A 20,940-nucleotide genomic window follows, 5' to 3' on the forward strand; every position below is an offset into this window, starting at 1 on the left:
TGAGTTTTGAAGCTGACGAAGGAGCTGGAAGTGAATTGGGAGTGTGCTACACACGTGACTGTTGCTTTGCAATGACATAAAGGTGCATCTACTTTTCTGAAGGAACAGAAAAACAAGGCCCGACACCTTAATGTCAATTTATAGCTCTGAAACAGGAGTGCAGTTTTTATTTAGCCACTTTTAAAGTACTCTTTACGTGCCCTGCTGCAGCTACAGACCTTGCACAAAGCTGCTTGGCAGGGGGAAGCCAGGCATCACACCACCACCAGCTTCAGCTCTACACTGACCAGTGATGCTCACTTTGCCTCCACGAAGTATGTAACAATGTGCATTGGTTTTGGTGTTAGGCGGTCAGGGCCTTTCTCATGCTATAGCTCTCCTCGTCTTCTGCTCAGAAAGGACAGCGCACATCCATTTCCTTCACAGAAACTAGAGAAAGGAAAAGGGCAGCATTCCCACTACAGCCCTGTTAACCAAGCAATAGGTCAGGCGACCTCATATGAACTTCTCCACAACAGTGACCATATATTCTCTCAAGACACTAACTGCTTAAAATGCCAGCCTTTCAGCCTTTTCCCCAGTGACGGATCTCAAACTATTCCCGTGGAAGCAGATCCCTTTCAGGTTCGTGGTTTTACTGTGGTACATGGCACAGATTTGCATTTCTCAGTCAACTTTCTGAAACATCTCAGCGGTGTAGACTGGAAATCACAACTCAATCTCGCCCTGGGATGTGCACAGAGCGGCTGCTGCCCGCTCGTGCCCTGCAACCGCAGCCTGACCGACCGCACAGAGCAGCCTGGCAGCGCCACACAACGCTGACCAGAAAAAGAAACCATCTTTCTCTGGCACAGCTACGATGATTATAAAGGACAACACAAAAGCAATCCGTAATGAAAGCTTTTTTGTTCCCCCACTAAAATAACGCACAGAGGAAGAGCATGATTTAAAAGATTGTTTTAAACACACTTGCTTTCCATGCTACAAACACAACATAATAATAAAAAAGGCAAAAATACCATACCTTAGTCTGAGCTAAATTCAAACTAGATTTAGCTCAACAGCAAGTTCTGTCCAGAAACACCTTTCCCTGTGCTCGGCACTGAGACACTTGTTAAGCTCCCAGCTGCTGTTAGCCTGCTGCTGAAGTCACGAGCGAGAACACCTCACACCTCTGATTCACCCACGGTCACACCACGGCTTCCATCTGGCCCCAGATCATGAGACAAAGCAAGAACAAGCGGCTGATCCTAACACACAAACGTACAATACCTTTTAATGAGGACTTACATAATTCATCTCATTTTCTTCCGAGCTGACAAAACACGTGTTGCCATGAAATGACCAGGTAGAATAGGAAAACAACCTACCAGCACTGTTCTCATCAGGCTTCCCAACACAGGAAAGGAAAAACAAGAAAACTGAGCAACAAGACCAGCTTTTCTGTAGTACAGTCTGCAGAAGAAAAGCAATAGAAACAAAGAGAAGTTTCACCAGATTAAGGAACTTCAAGACGAGCCCTTTGGACCTACACTTTATTAATATATAACTACCAAGCAACAGGATCCAACCTTGACTTTACAATCCCATGCTGAAAAAACATGTTCTTTCTAACCAATGTGGTCCTGGGACTTCTACCCTCATGGCAATGCTATTCAGGTTGTCATTCTTCAGATAAGGTCTAAGATGCAGAGGGAAAAAAAAAAAAGACTTTCTTGACTGCCAGGTGATTGCATGCCTACACGCACAGCCACAAATTTATCCATGAGGCACACCTCATACTTCAGACCACCAAGACACAGATGGTATGGCAGAAGGACCTCCTGCCCAGTGATCCAGCAGGCAAAGCAGACATCCTTCAAAGAACTCTGTCACTCTTCATTGCTCTAAAGTAATGCAGACCTAAATCACAGACTGGGAAAGAGACCCTCTCTAACGTAACTAATGGTATGCCAAGTTCCTTCTGCCTAAGTAGAGTTCTTTCACCTTGTAGACACGGCAGTTCAGGAAAAATATAATGCAACACAAATGAGAAGGAAATGAAAACAGATTAGAACCAAAATAAAGCTGCATCAAAAATTCTGAAATGGAAAACAAAAAATGAAACAAATCCCACAAAGATGTAAAAGAGAAAGCAGCAAGGGAATGAGATTGTGATAATGTCCATAGCTACTATGGGAGTTCATCCAGACAGTCCTATGTTGTAAGCTAGAACCCCCTTTCACTGTGCCATCTGTAACATTTAAACTAACTAAACTGAGGTTTTATTTGCTCTTTATCTGAAAAAAAGAATTAAACAGCTTCCTCAACTTCACTCAGTCTGCCACAGGCACCCACTACATGTGCAATATAGGCAGCTTATGTCCTTAAATGCCTCATACGTAGATAATAAATTAGAGGTCTAAAATATACGACTCTTACAGTAACTTATTTCCAGTATCCTTTTACATTTCCTCATGATTTATAACGTCACAAAAATATTATACTTGCTACAGAGCTGAAATCTTCAGCAGAGACTAAGATCTAATTAACTGGATTACTCCCATGCTGATAGAGCTCTGGGAAAAATTAGCATTGCCTATGATACTTCATTTCCCCACTTTTAAGAATTCTTTCTGTTTTAAACACAGTCTTCACTCTGAATTCCCTGGCTATCACGGCATGTAATTGTTTTATGCTTTTCTCTTTTCAAACATTTATTTGAATTTCATACTGCTTTTTAAAGATCATTCCATTTCTAAGGAAGGATCACACTGACAGACGTGATGAAAATGGTTCCCTTACAGGTGCGATCAAGGCACCCAAAATAGACAAGAAAAAATAATTTGTCTTTGGCAAAGAAATTAAAGTTATTTAATTATATTTTTGATCTTCCATTTGATTCTACTGATGAGAAACCCTACAGCTTTACGTATTTTAAAAATAAGGTTTTAATGCCAGAAAGGAAAAAAAAAAAAAAAGACCAGAAGCTAGCTGAGTGAGAGCACTTGCGGAGGAGGAAGCGGGGATAGAAGTACATGGCCATGCTTGCCCAAGGGTGAAATTAAAGGAAAATAAACAAATAAAAATCCAGCTGAGATGACACAATCTAACAGAAGTAGTTCCTAGCATTGTAGCTCTAGTTTCAAACCTTTCACAGGCTTGAGCAATAGCACTCAATCATTAAAAAGCACGGCGCTGCAATTTCCCAGTCTCCCACGTGCAGGCGAATGACCTGATTGCTCTAAATTGGCTCCCAGGGACGTCCCCCCAGATCTGGCCCCCTTTGGTGAGAGCTCAAGGTGTCTCCCACCGCAGGGCAGAGATTCGGCTGCAGCACGTGTGGCAATGCCCAGCTGCTCAGCACGAGAAAGCTGGTGTCCTCCTGTGTCCTCCTGCCCTGACCCGACTTCACTCAAGTGACAAGGACCAAATAACGCCAAATGATCTGTCAGTGTACAGCTGGTGTCCTCAAATACATGTTTTGTTTTTTTTTTTGGTTTTGCTTTTTCTTATACATCACCCAAACTTTTGATTAATAGCGCATTACCTTCCAGTGAGAGCCAAAATCTTCCTCCCAGTCACTGTGGCATCCCCTCAAGATCCAGCACAAAGAAGCGAACATACCAGTCTTGTGATGCATCCATTTTTTAGGGCCAGAAGAAACCACCGGGACACGAGCCTGGCCTCCTGCATGGCACCGCCGGTGCAAATTCACACCGCTGTAACCTCACTCACAGTGAAAGCAAGGATGGAACTATACGTGGGGTGGGCTTTAAATGAGCAAGGAACAATACTGCAGCTTACAAATGCTTTTACACCTATTAACCACAGACACACTAGGGAGCCTAACAGATCTACCTGTATCAGTTCCCAAAGCCAACACAAAACACGTAGACAAGCCCTAGAGAAAATCTTTTAAAAAGCAGCCAAATCCCAGGATTTGGGTAGATGCCCGCTGCAGTTAATGAAAACACTGCCTGAATAAGCACTGCGAGGCCTGGCCTACTAGCTGCATCTCAGGACTTTGGGAATACCACCCATGCGTTCAGCGTGTGGCAAGGACCACACTACTAGCTGGTGCCACTGAGCGTGATTCCACCAGCCTCGCATTAGTGAACCGGAATGAAACGGGAGAGGAGCTAATGATAGGTAGTTATTTGCCTCATCTGATGAAACAGATTTTTTTTCTTTTCTTAAAGAAGATCAGAAGTCCTTTAAAAGGCTAGAAAGCATAGATGAGTTACTCTTATTCCAGCATCGTCAATTCCTTTGATTTTAGCTGTAGTACTATAGCATCTCTGTGTCAGAGATATACCAACATTTTAGCTCTTTACTGTGGGAGATGTGAAATAAAAAAATCCAATAACCATTCACACTGGAGGCTGGATAACAATCCTTACCTTCATAAAAAGTTGCTCTAGAAAAGCACTACTAGAAAAATAGCCCACAAGGTCACAATGGTGGAACCTTGCTCTTCACAGTGACATCTGCCAGAGGAGAAAAGACTCAACAAAATAACAATAAAGGCAAAACAAATGTAGGCTTTGGGATACAACTGCTTAGCCTCCAGCATCTGATCTAAAACTACTCGCTAACCTCACAATGACCAAGATCCAGATTGTTGGGCAATGGCAGTTTGAGGGACCCAGAGGAACCAGCGAAGAACTGGTGCGAAGCATTCACTGATCAGTGTTCCAATCTCATTCCCCCATTATTTTTGACTTCTTCCTCTGTTACCCACACACTTGCATTGTTTTTTCACCCACCTACCAAGTATTAGCTATTAGTCTCATTCCACTTCTAGCAAGGAAAAAGAAAAAAAAAAAAGCAAAATCACATTGCTCATGTTCATCTGAAGTATTAACCACCGTCTTCAGTTTTGATTAGACTGCTTTGCATTATATGCTTAAAGGAGAATAAAAAAATGGATGACTGCTATTTCTATGTTAATAAAGCTTAAGCACAAGTGGCACTGCCTAGCAAAAAAAAAAAAAAAGAAATGTCCATGCTGAAATCCCAAGTGACATGCAGAATATCACTGTTTATACTGCAGTATGTCCAAGCCCTACTGCCAACATATCCTGTTGTGTCCTCAGTGCTCCTAGATCTTCACTGAGCTGCTGTAAGGATGCTCAGTTTAGCAGACAGGAGACTACAACCACACAGGCAGTCGCTGCACAGGGAGCTCCCTGCAGATGGCAAATGCCGTGGCTGACCTGGGAAAACCACGACGCTAAAATATAATTTGCAGGTGAGACAACTAGTGAGCTTTCTCAGCACAACTCGTAAAGCTGTAGTCAGTTCATGTTGACTAACTGGGTTCTTACTCACCAGGCTCTCCTGTGGGAACACACTGGCACGAACACAAAGTCAACATCATTTCTAAGCGGGCTGGCATCACCACGGGCATTGTGTCCTCTGCATGTTCCAGGCAAATATGCATCCTTCAAACAGTGTGCGCTCTCTCCTACTGTCAGCTGTTTTTTTTTTCAAGGACAAAACAACTCTCAGTTTGTTGTCTGCGCCTGGTGCCACAACACCATGCTAAGCTCTCCAGTAAAACTCTGAAGTCTGGAAATGCAACGTATTAGTTTGATGGGTTTCAATAACCAAATAATTACATGAGTGTTCATCAGTCATGTTTATTAACAGCAAACCAATAAAAAGCAATGGGAAGATAATTTGTTTCTAGATGGGTCAAAGACCGCAGATGTGATTATGCAAGTCTGGGACTTGCTCAGAAATACTCACGCTGCAAGCTATGTCCTCTGAAGACACAAGTCCTATGTGGATTTCAGTATGGTTGTCCTTTCTTAATCTTTTCTTATCAACAATCACTTTCAATAAGGTTGTTTAAACAAATAATAGAAGTTTATTGCCTAGCAACACTGATTTACAAACTCTCCTGTGGTGACTAGCATCATCGAGATACAACTTCCACGTGCATATGCAGTGTATTGATGATTAAACGTACACTGGACTGTGCTCTGTCTTTGCACCCACAGAGCTCTTACCTCACAACCATCTACTGAAAATCGCTCTCTTGAGGCTCGAAGACTGTAGATTAGGGCCCTGCTGTAATAAAATGCTTTCCTTGTCTGTTTGCAAGGGATACAGAATATGGAATCATTTTGAAAGATAAGGGGAAAATGCAAGAGATCTCTTGTGATTTACTGTTATAGTTCCTAGTTTTATATATGCTTATAAGCTAGTGGGCGCTTCAGTGGATAATCACTGACATCACTATAGGATAATACTCCTCCTGATGCCTTTTGCAACCAGGAACACCCTTAAAAAAGCATTCAGCTGATGTGCAGATGGGGAAGAAGTGTTTAGAATGATTGATTACCTGCTTAAATATGTGCATCTGTGGTAAATGTTAACACACACAACCATTTGCTGAGAGATCATCATTTCTCATTCAATGACAGTGCTCCAGAACCATGCTACTGAAGTTCATCTCACCCATTCACCCTTACTGAATCAGCTCCTACCAAAACACCCCGGCAGTGGCAGTGAGGGAGTTTAGCTTTTTGCAGAACTAAACCAATGGTCTGCTCCTCTATGGCCACTATGCTTCCTGTCAAATTTCCTTGCCCTCGGAGAAGCACTTGTGGTCTTGTTACACTGACCGTACACCACGTTTCTCGGGGCAGGGAGGGGACAGGCTGCATTCGCACCCAGTGGGCACTTCTACGTATTCCAAATCTAGATCTGCTGACACACTGGAGGAGAAGGAAGGAGAAACAATTTGCTTACTTTGCATTGCCCAGATTAGAACACCAAAGACATGAATCTATCCCCTTTTTATTTAAAATTATTCCGCAAATCTCAGACTCTGTAGAGCACTACATGTCCCAGAAGAAGGCTGCACCAGAACTACAGGGCCAACAAGCTGCTTTCTAGAGTGAGAACAAAACCCCTAAAAGGTCTAATGATGCATTTTTGTAAGATAGTCTACATTCACTTGGAAAGGAGTAAAAATCAGAAATGCCAATACATTCCTTGCTCCTTTAATCAACTTCTTAACTAGAATCTATAATTCGTTCTTAATTCATACTCCAGCGCATAGTAAGAAAATCACATACATCAGTATACTAAAAAAATGTTAATGAAGCAAATATACAGTGTCAATGAGATAAGGAAATGCTTCACTTCAACACAATAGTCTTAACTATTGTCAGACACCATATTTATGGGATGCCACAGTTGCTTTTACTAGAAAATCCCACTGCTTCAGCTGATTTTCTCTGTATTTTCCTGGTGATGATTCACTTAATAAAATTTCTTATAAAAAAACAAAAACACACGTATTTTGCTTTCAGTTTTAAGACATTCTGTCCTTCCCAAATAACACAGGAATCTAGTATTTCTTAGTCTGAACTGAAATTTGAATATTTTCTATTTAGTCAAAGTAAATCTTAATTATAAAGTAAAAAAAACTTAAGTAAACTAAGTAAACTTAAGTAAAACTTAACTGTCAAGTAACAAATCCTACTCTAACCTTAACTCCAGTGTAAAAGACCTACATTAATATAAAATCAGCAAGTCTGATTGAAAAAAGAACTGCAAATGCCAAGTTAACACAAATAAATTTACAATACCAAACATCTGAGAAGTAGTGCTCTGAAGTTTGATCTTCATTTATCAAGACCAGAAATGTTTTCATGATTTTTAAAAATCAGCAAAAACCACTTGTTCAGTTAGTTTCCATTTAAAATTCTTTTTAATGTATCCTTTAGGCATATTCATCAATTAATTTTAAATCTCTAAACAAAAAGGGATGTGGTATCAAACTAAACTAAAGCGCACTCTGAAGATCTTGATAAATCAAAGCACAGGCGTGCCAACCCACCCCCAGAGTATCAAATCGGAGGGGAAAGAGCCAAATACCCTCCTCTCTTTATTGCACACATTCCAACCAAGGTTGATTAATTTGGATGTTTTATGGATGTGAGGCACTGGCTCAGGACACAGGAGACAGATGATGCCATTATGGATGTCACAGGGCAAAACCAAGACCTTGAATCACCACCCTGCAGTAGATGGGAAGCCATGGGACTGCACTGCATGTTGTACATGAGAAACACCACTAGGAGAGCAAAGGTACCTACCACTGAGGAGGTTTAAATGCTACTCAGAGATAACCCAACGCAAACATGCTGGAGGCTGTTCTGCAAGCAGTGAGGGGGCATCACAGCAGCGACAGCAAGTTTATGTAGACGTGCCTGAGCTAGCTGCAAACGCAGCACAGCCTACAAAACCCATGTAAGAAGCAGGATATATTAGACTACCTTCTAACACGAATTTCCATAGTCATGCTAGAAACGGCACAAGGTACACATATACCAAATACAAGCACCAATGAATACAATCATTAAGAGATGATCTTTTAGTGAAGAGAAAGGATTTCCACTTCTGGAGCACTGGATGATGTCTTCAGCTCTGGACCTCATGCTGCAGCTGTCCTCTGAGCAGGGCAGTTCCAAAGCCTCTCCTCTCTAACAGCCACCAAATTCCCAGAGACTTTAAGGAAGCTATTATATTAGGTTTCTCTTTCCCTCTGTCAATTAAGCTGAAAGCAATCAAATGGCGGGAAAAAAAAAAAAAAAAAAAAAAAAAGAAAACATTTTTAAAAGAAAATACAGGCAAAGAACATCATCGAAAAAAACATCATACCGTATGAAAACCGTGTTAAAATCTGGCATTGCATGGCTCCATAAACTGCTGGCTGACTATGTTGAAAAAAAGAGAGCCTGTCCTGTCTGATAGCTGCCACCTGGGAACACTGGGTGAAGAGGCAAGATGGAAGTGGGCACCCACAGCTTCTCTTCCTCACAACCACAAGGGAGAAATCCTGGACTTGGTGAAGCCAACGAGGGTTTTGCCACTGACCCTGAAGACAAACGAGCCTGGCAGCACCTCGACGAAGCTGTGTTTGCTCTCTATGCCCACAGCCCCGCTGGGCACCTGCCCTGGCCTGCAGGCAGCTCTGGAGCACCAGGACCAGGCCGAGCAGTGGCCGCCAGAGCCTGGAAGAAGCCTGGGGCACCAGGAGCAACTGCAGGGCACGGCCCCGGGCACCCTGCTTGGGTCTGCGAGGGCGTAGTTCTGTGTTCCTACCACATCCTGTTGAAAGCTGGGAGTATCACATGCAACCAGTGTACCTAAGTGTAAAATTAAATTTAAAAAAACAAGGAAAACTGAGAAAAAATATTAATGAAAAATGCAAGCACAGCTATCATCGTACATCACCTCCCTGAGGACTTGGTATCATTTCCGGTTCTAAAATCGGACGGGGAGGTCAAGGAAACCTGAGGACGCAAGATAAAGCGGGAGCTGCTGCACCGCAGCCTCTCTGGTCACCCCTCTGAAAAAGGAAGGTCGGTGGCATAGTGATAATTGGTGACATTACCAGCACAGAGCCAGCACTGCGCGGGCCAGGGCCTGACAGCTGCTCACTTGACAGATGTTGGCACCGCTCTTCCCAACGAGGGACGAGGACGCTCGGCTGTGAACAGACCCAAAGTAAATCCTGGGTGCTGCTCACGGAGCAAAGCTCCTCCAGAGACCTCTCTTCTGCTGAGCCTGATGCAAATGGCACCCAGACGAAGCTGCGGGGCAGGGGGAACTGAAATCTGAGTGAAATCTGCCAAAACAGAAGGGACTTGCTTTCAAAGCTGAGACACTGAAGTTTTCCACGCTGAATACAGGAGCACAGATGGTGGTGAAAAGGGAGCTGAAAGATATAAAGATGGCATTTCAAGTTTCCAAAAAGTCAGAGCTGGCCCCTCAGCAAATAACAGAGTTCCAGGATGTCTGACAGACCCTCCAGAAAAGACGCTGCCTTTTATTTTGGAATATGCAAAAAGCATGCATATTTTCCCCCTCTTCCTGAAGCAAAAGTAATAACCTCCAGCATAAAACCTTGCCTACGGCATTGTTTGAGTGTCATGTTTGAAGTACAGGCCTTATCAAAGTTGTGCATACAAGTTCTTTCCCCCCCTCCCACTTCCTTTCATAGTACAAATTGCAGCAAATAATTACTGTTTTATATAAATAAAACATTTTTTTCCCTATAGAATTCAACCTACAAAAGGTAGACCTCTGCTGCTAGGAGGTGAGGCGAGTTCCAAGTCATCTCATTACCACAGCTCTGCTTCAACTAAGAGGGGTAGCACAATCTCGTGACACATCCCAAAACAGTACTGCTACGTGGCCCCGGTACTGGCAGACCTAAATCTAAACGCCGCTACCATTCATTATGCTAATGCAGGTTTTGTTTTCAGTGTCTTACTGGCACCCAGAGAGAAAACTTCCTCCTCTGGTGGCTCCCCAGCTAGCCCAGGTGTGCCGCAGTGCGCATGGCTAATCGCAGGCACGTATGCCGGGGGTGAATCATTAACGCGGTGCTGGAGCAGGCAGGCAAGATACGATCGGCCTTCACTCCACTGCCTGTCTGATTCTGATAGAATAGTCCTCGACAGTGTTTTAGATAAAGAAATGATGAGAGACATCTACTGAGCCAGGTGGGCCAAGGGACCCTTGCTGCTCTATGGAAGGACGTCACCGAATGCTGCTTCTGAGGTGGAGCACGGCTGACCCAGGCCTCCAAATTCACCTCACGCGAATTTTTTACCACACCACCAGCATATGGGTTCAACCAGTGAAGGGTGGCTGTGTTCAGGAAACTGCTAGACCAAACTGTTTTCCTCCTCACCTTGACCTAGTAGGCTACAGCATGCCAAAAATATTACTGTGCGACTACGGAAGCCCTAAGACAACCATAAGCAACTCTGTGTCATCACTGCCCACGTTCAAACCTACGGAGAGACACACCATGGAGTCACTCGGTGACAATACTATCCGCATCAAATCCCCTCAAGAGGATGTGCTGTTTTTGACAGCGCAGATGGTACGCCAGGTCCATCAGCTCAGAAACGGAGCACAGGGATGTTCTGCCTGGCCTGCGAGTGTGGAAACCCATGTCCCTGCTGTCGAACATGATGTATGCTTGGCTCTTCGTAGCGGGCAGCAGAAGAACGCCTGGAAGGAGACACCTCCTAACACACCAACACAGACATCAGCTCAACACAAGCAGCAACACAAATTCCACCCCAAATGCATCAGACACTCACAAGTCAAAATACTACTGGCAAGCAGTCCCATCTCTGCGTCAGTGTGCAAAGATTTGTTAATGCATCGACCTTACTCCAATTATCCCGACCACACAGCTGTTAAAAGCAAGATAAAATTTATCACAGAATTCCTTAATCACAAGATAAAGGTCCGCAGAGATGGGGTAGTAAGAGAAGAGTGAGAATTTCATTTCACCACTGCTGCTTCTCAAAATAAATAATGAATTAAAAGTTTAATCTTTCACTGAATACCTGGCATGTTGATAGTCTTGGCAAATGACAGCCAAATTAAACATATATGAATGGTGTCACATAACAAGTCTAACCACTTATTTTTAAACTTGGAAGAGTCTGAACAATTGAAAATATCTGGGTTGGGCTTACAAAGTAATTCCACACACCCTTTTCATGCATTCAGTCTGCATAGCTGGTAGTAGTATATGGCACTGGAAAGAGATAAGAAATCTAAAACAGAAACACACAGCAAGGAAAACTTCCTATATTCATGGTATTCATGAGAAAATAGTATGCTGCATACTGCTGGTTTTAGTATCTACTGCAAAAAAAAGGATTGGGGAGAACTCTGCATATGATATTAAAAACAATGGAAATAATTAGTCCTAGCATAAAAAAAGCTTCATAAAAATAAAACAATCTAACTTTAACTTCAGTCAGTCATGTCTCCCTGAATCATGGAACTTATCCCCGTGAACTGGTGATGAATAGATAAGAAGTGGGCTTTTGCATTTTAATTATGCATGTATGCATGAAAAGAGAATTTCTATCAATCCACAAACATTGTCACCGTTGAAAGAAGAGCTAATCTTAACAGGAACCTTACTCTGGCTTCAGTTGTTATTATTTAACAAGTAACTTCTACAGCTCATTAATTTAACTGCTTTGGAGTTTCCGCTTCAAACAGTCCGAAGAAAAGCCAGACATACGCAGCCCAAGCACAGCAACATATTTCCATTTTTTTTGCTAGATCTTTTCCATATATGAATTGTGGCTGGTTGGGAGAGCATCTAAAGGGTGCGTATAACGGCCCACATGTCTAAGCGGAAAGGCAAGGCCAATCTGCAGCATCTGGGCTGCTTATGACTCACAAGGAGTCCGAGTGCCTGGCTGTGTCTGAGCAGGCTTCTGCTAGGTAATTCAGTCACTGGACCAACAGCAGCAGCTGAAGCCAGCAGCAGATGATCTCACTAAAACCCAGGTCCGTGCCGAGCCCAAGAGTGCTATGCAGTAAAAATAACACAAACCTCTCAGGGCCAGCTCATCTACCTGTGAGTCACCCAGTCCACCTTCCCTCCGTGCCAAGCCTGGGATGTGCTTGATGAAACCAGACAAGTCAACTATGAAGGCCAACAAGAAGCTTCACCTGTGGCACATGGGTGGCCAAGTTCCTCATTCTATGGCCAACACTGCTGGATCACACATGGCCTCAGGATTTTGGCAAGAGGACTTCAGCCTTACCTTTGTCCTGCAGCTTTGACTGTTGCTATACCTTAACAGTCATCACTATCAACACGGAATCTCTAATTATTTCAAGAAAAATAAAGCTCCTTATCATTTTTGCTCTGAATTTTTCCTCAGTCACCCAAATCTAGCACACGAGTGATACAGAAATGTTCTACTGTTAAGTTACAAATACTTCGAGACAAACTTTTATCAAAGTTTGAATGTTTGCCATTCAAAGCTAGCTTTCATTTCAATGAACTTGCAAAACTTGGACATAGAAATAAAATAAACAACCCACGCACCCAGTGAAATCAAATACACAAAAAGTAAGCTTACAGACAACAATTTCTTAAAGCCAGCTGAAGAAAATGCTACTTCAACCTCAAACACTAAAAGAAGGTAACCACAACTTCCTCTTACAGTACCACAACACAGGGCTGTAGTGACTGATCTCAATGATGGCAGACAGACTTTGCTTGTTGTTCAAACTATGAAACCCCATAGCCATGTTTTTGTTTCAAGTTTTCGATTACCTTGCTATCAGACACAGGCCAGTAAAATAAGGTTCATATGCAGTTAAGATACTAACTTCTCAAACAGAAAAGTTGGCAGTAAGGGTCTTCAAATCCATGAACCAAATGCTGATACTCTTACTCAACTCGGGATCTTCATACACATCACATTGTCTTAAAAAAGCAATTAATGACATAAAGGTACCAATCAGTGTTAGCAATGCATCTGTACTCCTGCAGCCATTCTTCTGCTCACACCCTTGCACCCTTTTCCTGTGAGTCAGAAGAGTGGCAGTGGCTTGAACGCTGCTTTCCGAATTCGAGAGAGATTCATGATCATTTCCTATGGCCACCTGTTCAGAGACAGGGTATGCAAAACCTCATCAAGTAGTATGCCTCTATTTAAATGGCTCACATTTACAGCTTTGCTTCTATTTTCAGAAGCTTTAAAACATGTTATGCTTCTCTTGGGAGGGATGAAAAGGAGAGGAAGAGGGAAAAAAAGAAAAGTATTTATTCTATTTACTCGTATTGGTACTGCACACTTGTCTCTAGATGCTCGTAAGTATTTTTAATGAATCTACAAAGCAGAAGGGTTTTTAACCACAGTTTTAAGATGACAGCATCTCCAGGAACAAATTGTGTCCAGTGAGATGAACACGGCAGACAGGGGAGCTGCACGAACCTTGGGCTGACCAGCAGCAAGACCTCGATGAAAAACCAAGATGTAGCGACGTAGCACACAGCAGGAGCTGCTGATTCCTGCATCCCACAGTGTCCCCACACATCAGATGGGACACTCAAACCCGTATTATTCTCAGCACTATTTCACCTACTGCATTCTTATTGCCCATGATGAAAAACAAGTGTGAGAGCCAAAAAGAAGGAACACTTCTTTCCTTTGACAAAACTGCAAATTATGCCATCGTTGCAGAGCTCACTCACCTAAATCACAAAAGGCAAGCAAGCATCTCAGATACCCTTATTGGACAAGCAGGGGAAAAAATAAACAGTCTGCTTGATTTTGTAATAGCCCTTACAGAAATATAAATGTATAAGTGGTTAATTCCCTTTGCATGTAAATTGGCATAGTCCATTAAAGTAATAGATTAGCTCTAATTTAACCAATGAAATAATCTCTTCCTGGGATCTCTTTAACATACACATCCTATTACTGAACTGTAATTTTGAAAGAAAATAACTGTGAAATTCAGAGCTTCCTTTTTTTTCATATTCAAAAAATAATCATATAAAAGTTATTAAAGGAAGCTATGCATGAGGTATGAAGATTTAAAACTGATTCCAGATGTCATTACACCAACAGAACTAAAAAATTCTACAATTAAAAAATGTAAATAATGTATGTGAAGCATATTATAATATTTAATGATTATTTATAGGCAATGGAAAACGAATAGTTTATTTTTTTTAATCATCATATCCTGACCATACAGCAAGCCCCAGATACAGTAACAGCAATGTTACCTCTCTCAAACCCAGCGGCCTAGGACAGAATAGTAGTAGCACATGAATCGTGTCTTTTGGACAGACAACATCAGGAGAAAGAGGAGAGTATGAAAGGTGTTTGTGCAAACTGGGATCCAGCTGGGAAACCAGCAATACAAAATATATCCCTTCTTCTGAAAACATTCAGTATTAAATTTATATATTACTACTGGACTACTCACTCTCGTAACACTTTCTATTAATTACCCACATACTAATGAGGAGTAACATTTTACATTTTCAGCACGATTTGCAGCCATTAAAAACAGGTAGACAAGCTATTCCTTTTCGTAAGATGGAAACAGAAAAGGAGTGGGCAGCAAGGTGCCTCTCTCCCTCCAAAAATCAACAGCGGGGCTGCCAGAATAATTTGATGCATGAACCACTTGATTTTGCTGCTCTGCCCACACAAGAGGATTAGGAATTGGGGTTCTCTGAACCTAACCTCCTACAAATATTTACTTAAGCTAATACTAAGAAATCTGTCACTCTGCAACTTAGCCTGCAGCTTCAAACAACTCACTTTTATGTTTTCAAATATTTTAAGAATGGAAGCGATGCTCCATCCAGACTTAACCAGAGTACGGTTAAAATGCCATGCCTTCCAGCTGAAAAGAATCCACAGAAAAACACAGTACTGCCAGATAGCCAGTGTATCTGTGCTTTATTCAGTAATCTGCTGAAAGCTAATCTTCAGTATCACAAGTAAGTCATTGTGTGCAAAAAAAAGTCCACTGTCTCTACTACTACTGCACATACAATAACTACTCTACAGTATCCAATTTTGAAGCAAGAAAGAAAAGTAGAAGCGGTTATTTACAGACAACATAATGGATTAGATCATGCATCAAGGGGCACATCCATTTCATGTTGCTGAGAATAAGAAATTGATTAACTGAAAAAGACTCATCAAGCATGTCCTACTTCCTGACTATTTGTATTTTTGTGCAAAGTTCCCACCAAAAGAAAAATGTTTAACATTGCATTATGCATGCTCATTTATATACTGAGGTAACATTTTAGTTTTCTTTTCTGTGATTGCTTTGTCACATCAACTTACTCGTCTCAGGATTAATTCTCAACCAAATATCCTTAACTCACCTTCTGCTCTGTTCTGTATAGTGAGACATCCTGGCAGTGCCAATGCTTGAACTGAAGTCAACATCGTAATTCATGACTTCTCATAACCTCTCAATCTGATGCCAAGTACTGCCACAGAAAACTAACAGACGACTCAGCTTTGAACATGAACTTCAACCGAGAAGAAAAAAAATGTATGTCCATTAATATTTTCTGTACTTAAAGACACCTGGAACCAAACTGTTCTTTCCCACTGATTACTGTTAGATCCTGCATGTAACAAAAGCTTAAACGCTGCACTAGTAGAGGAGCTGAAAGACAGATTAATAAAAGGAAAGAGATCTGACATCTACCCAAGATTAGAAATAACGTTCTCACCAGCTACAGCAGTGGTGCGGATCAGTTTCTGATAGACTAAATTCATTTTGCACTTGTGTGTGAGTCAGATCCACAGCTTGAACACTGCAGATCCCTGTTGGCTTGTTGCACAATTAGTTCAAAAAGGCAAGAAGTGGCTTTTAATAGCAACAGCCAGAGATCCCTTTGCTGTGGTACTGCAAGTTCTTCACTAAAAAAGCACACAGCAGGTGAAGAACATGTAAGTCCTCAACAGCAACATGCTTAAACAAGGACTCCCAGATGACAACGAGGTAAAGGGTAAGCTATCATCAAGAGCCAGAAAGGAATCCCACTGAAGGATGTTTTTACTATATTTTGTATCATAACTTTATTGTAGAAAAAACACTGATGTTCTGCTATAGTCAGAACAACCTTGACAAAAACTGAGTCTGATTAACTTATCAAAGTGAGCTCCACATTCCCTCCTCTTACCAGTCTGATAAATGCAGTATACAATCCAATTTAGAAGCGCTCCTGAAGTTTGTGTCTCTATATATAGTGTGTAGTCTCTAGCTGTCACAATCTCCAAGATAATCTGTACCTCTTCCTAATTTTATGACCAAAATTTAACATTAAGAAATGACACAATGACATGGAACTCAGTATTATACCTTTATGAATAGCTGCCACATGACACTATGCAGGTATACTTTACCCTTTCAAACTGAAAAAAGTAAATGCTTAAAAAAGTTAATGATGCCAGTATTTGTTTACCGTGTCCCATAAGAAGATCCAACATCAGAAAATAAAATTACAAAGTTGTCACACCAGTATCACCAAGAGGCACTGGACAAAAAATATCCCCTCTGTTTTACAATACCGGGTGGTGCCCTGTGCTAACTATCCACGTGGTTTTACCTCTGCTCAGATCAAGACTAGTATATTACACCCTTTGTAAAGTCTCTGCTTTCAACTACCTCTTCCAGTCAAATCCATATCCCATTTATTTGAAGAGCTAAGGTTTACAAAGCACACAAGTTATTTATTATAAGCAGCAGCACCCTGTTCAATACCTCCCTTTTTGCTTTCACTACTGTATTTTAGCACCAATCTACGAGTTAACATCTGTATCTACCTGCCTCTAGGGGAGACTCGTATAGTAAATGGTACAAATCTGAAAGCTGAAAATCGTAACTGAACTGGGGGTGAAAAACTTGGACAGATTTCCTTCTCTTGGGCATATCACTGTACATGTTTCTTCAAATATAATGGATACCCATACAGTTACACTACTTGTTTTTTTTTTTTTTTTTTCTAAAATAACTCAAGAAAATGAGATGGTACATTTATGCCACTTTCTGTATAATGTTGATTTTATTTTCAGGTAGCTACATTAAACCACGTGATCTACCTGGGGAGAATTTTGCCTGAAATCACTTCAAGCAGCAGCTTCATTTCAGCTGCTGAACCATCACATGTCCTTCATTCATCCTCCTAGGGAAATGAAAGGGAAACCATTTCCTTTGCAGGACTGGAGCCCTGCTTTGTTTTTCTTGATGTTGGATTTATATTCGCAGCCGATCATCAATGAATCTTTGGCTGCTGAACAACAACAGCTCCTCTGTCTGCAATCAGCAAGGGCATGAAAGGGAAATGACACACAAACACACACACACATACATACAAAAAAAAGAAAAAAAAAAAAGGAAAAAAAAAATCTCTGTTGGAGCCAAGCCTCAATTTATACACTGTGAAGCAATCTCTCTGCAAGCTGGCTTTTCATCTGGGCTGGTTTCGTGGCATCTCAGTGTGGCAAAAATGCATGGGATGCTTTGCTTATGCCCTGCTCCTGCCTGCTCACGCCTTCCTCTCCGAAGGCAGTTTAAATGCGGCAACACCTGTGTTATCTTAGAAATACTTTGGCCAAGAATAACCCTGCACACAGCAGCAGACTATTTACACCTGACTACAGAGTACAGAAGGGCACGTAGCCTGGCCGAGTGGTTTTGGGTTGGCACGAAGAGTTTTTTGCTTTAAAGCAATGGAGTTGAAGCTGTGGCTGTGGAAAGGTGGGATGTGCCAGTAATTGAGCTCAGCAAAAAGTGTGGATGGAGGCTTGAGTGGTGCAGCCAGCTGGAGAAACACGACGGACAAGGCAGAGGTGGAAGCATACGAAATGTGTCAGGGCAGGTCGGGGACCGTGCATCACACCAGACCTGCATGCAGTGCAATGGACACACCACCTTTAGGTGCGGAATGCCTGCTCCCATGCCAGTCAGAGGCTTGCAGCAGCTTTTAATGAGCATTTCTGAATACTTCTCCTCCTCATCCTCTTGCTCCCTGTCCCACGCCAAGCAAACCAGAACAGAACTTGCACAATTCAATTAACTTGGAGCTGGCTTAAACCTTCCCAGATGGCTTGCTCTGGGGCTGCACCTCAGTCTGCAACACCTCCATTCACACAGATTCAAAAGCCATGAGGACTCCAAATGTATTTTCCAACAGCTGGATCAGCTGGAAAAATCCACTGCTATTACTAAAAGAAAAAACAACACCAACAAAAACAAACAAACAACAAACAAACACCTTTGCACATCTGTTACAGATGCCTACTGCATGACAAGGGTCTAAGTACAATATTATACCGAAAGGAACAAATAAACCAAAAGACAGGCAATGTGACAGACTGTTTCCCCTTTCTGAAGGGAGTGGTGGACCAGGATGAATTTTGTGTGGTGTTATTGTACGGCAACTTGGCCTTGAAGCCCCAGAGTTGCATAATGAAATGGCACCTCACTCGAGCAGTGTGATGCAGGGTAGCTCAGAAACGGGCTTTCTGTGCAGGAGCAGGGTTTGCACTGTTAGGGCATCCGTTGTTGTGCCTATGTTTGCAAAATTTACTTGTCCTAGAGACATGAACTGGCTCCATTTCTGAGCCTGACCCTTCTCTAGCAACTCCTGATTTGCAGAGCAGCCATACACTGAGGGAAAACACCTCCTGCCGCAAACCCAACACAAAAGGTTTGGTGGTGTATACCACGTTCAGGTGTACAACTAAAGCTTTCCAAGGGGCTGCTCTAACTTGCACCTGAGGCATTCCAGCTCCTGCAGCAGCTCGGGATCCAGAGCAAGGCTGAAGGAAGCAGCAGGCCACTCACACAGGATGCCGCTCCGACACAGCAGCCAGGTCTTGACATAAAAGCTCCTCAGAGCGACTGTACATCAACCTGCCACTTCCAAGGAGTCTGCTTCAACCGCAGCTTCAAAAGAGACAGAATTTGATGGAATATGGAAGCATACACCTGGGTAAACAGTTTAATCCCAAGTGCTGTTGAGACTTATGCCTGCGCGGTCTCACACGGTCTGGTCTGCAAGCTCCTCAGCCGATCTCGCTGGCTCACATAGGCAGAGCCAAGAGCTGAAGACCAGAGCCTCAGGCTGGAGAGCCAGACCTTCCAGATTAGCTCCCACAACCCCCAAAGAGTTGTTTAATTATGATAAATTATAAACATTTTCTATGTATTAATAGCGGTTTTTAAAATAACCCTGTAATTTATATTAAAATGCTGTGCAGCCCAGACAGGTTTAAGATTCCTATCATTTATAAATCAGTGGCTACACTCTCACAAATCACCGATTTCCATTGAAATACTCCTGATTTACACTGATATAAATGAGCAGAATGAAGTTTATGGCTGTTTTTTTCCCTATATACGCAATGGATAGCACTCTACTACCAAATTACACAGGCGTGAGCCTGAGCTTTACGGATCACACATGGTATCACCACCCCACTGCTTGCAAAGTGGTGCAAATGAGATTAAATTAAGTTGGCCAAATACATATTCTCTGGTCCTGAATATATAGTTCTGCTTGTGAGGAGAACAATTTTTGTTCAGGAATCCTTAAGGTACATTGGAGATATGCTGCTGTCAGGAAAGGGAGCAGAATGACATGAAATTCTGTAACATATACATAGTCTCATATGCAAAGACCAAGCAGCCCATTCTCATATTTAGACCTGACGCTAAACACTGGAAATGACAAAACAGACACTACCCAGAACCTTCGAAACACATCAGAAAACAGCAGACACTTACTACTGCATTGATTCTGCATTTGAGTAACTACAGGACTTTACAGGTAGCAATGCAAAGGCAGATTTTTGTATTGGCTTAAAGCACTGAGGCACATATAAAAAAAAATGCATGGAACTGTCATTTAGAAAAATACTGAAACAAGCAAATATCCAGACTGAACTAGCTAATCCGCACAACTGTACATGGAAACAGCTCAACTGCTCCCAAGCATTAGTGGAAGTAACCCTGAGGAATCATCTTTGTTAGTGACAAAGGCTCATGCTAAACCCCTGTATGAGGGAGATACTCAATCCTTTAAAAAAATATTCCATTACATTAAAATAAAGCCGCTTGTGCTGCTCTTGGCTTGGGGATCACAATGAAGTGCCCAACTACCTCTCTTCGCCACCCCACCTGCTTCCCAACAGGCAGTGCATTCATGCAGCACGGCCGCTCTGCAGCGGGACATTCTGAATCCCCGTCAGAATGGGGAGCATTGTCTTGAGGATTTACACCAACCTACTCTTCTTTTCCATTAAGGCTAAATTGCAGGCATGTGTACAAAGATGGAAAAGCAATTACCTTCCAAAAGGCAATTAAAGAACCCTTAATTTCCCTGTAAAAAAACTACCAGGGAGTAATTTTTTTTTCTCCGTAATAAAACCATCCCTATGTATATACTTGCAATCAAGTAATAGTCTATGGTCTGCATACATACATTACTCTACCACATGAGATGAAGAAGGTTGTTTGAAAGTTTCTTCTTCATCCCCTCCAGAACAGGAACTTCTTGAACCAGAGCCCCAGCCCTCTGAAATAGCCGAGGGGCTTACGTCTCGCCAG

The 20,940-nt window shown here is 42.2% G+C and overlaps 1 protein-coding gene across 6 annotated transcripts in view; it reads right to left on the reverse strand.

Moving 5' to 3' along the window:
• COBL (cordon-bleu WH2 repeat protein) overlaps nucleotides 1-20,940 on the reverse strand; it is a 154,485-nt gene that overhangs the window by 117,625 nt on the left and 15,920 nt on the right. Inside the window, exon 1 of one of the 6 annotated variants that reach the window (XM_066992605.1) lies at nucleotides 15,701-20,764. The exons of 3 other annotated variants lie outside the window; for them this stretch is intronic. In XM_066992605.1, coding sequence (XP_066848706.1) covers nucleotides 15,701-15,774 — 74 coding nt within the window. In that variant the 5' untranslated portion in view covers nucleotides 15,775-20,764. Of the gene's footprint in view, nucleotides 1-15,700; nucleotides 20,765-20,940 lie in introns of those variants that run through there. 2 more of the 6 variants (XM_066992609.1, XM_066992608.1) reach the window with 2 other exon arrangements.

This window comes from Anser cygnoides, chromosome 2, assembly GCF_040182565.1.
Source record: "Anser cygnoides isolate HZ-2024a breed goose chromosome 2, Taihu_goose_T2T_genome, whole genome shotgun sequence".
Lineage (NCBI taxonomy): Eukaryota > Metazoa > Chordata > Aves > Anseriformes > Anatidae > Anser > Anser cygnoides.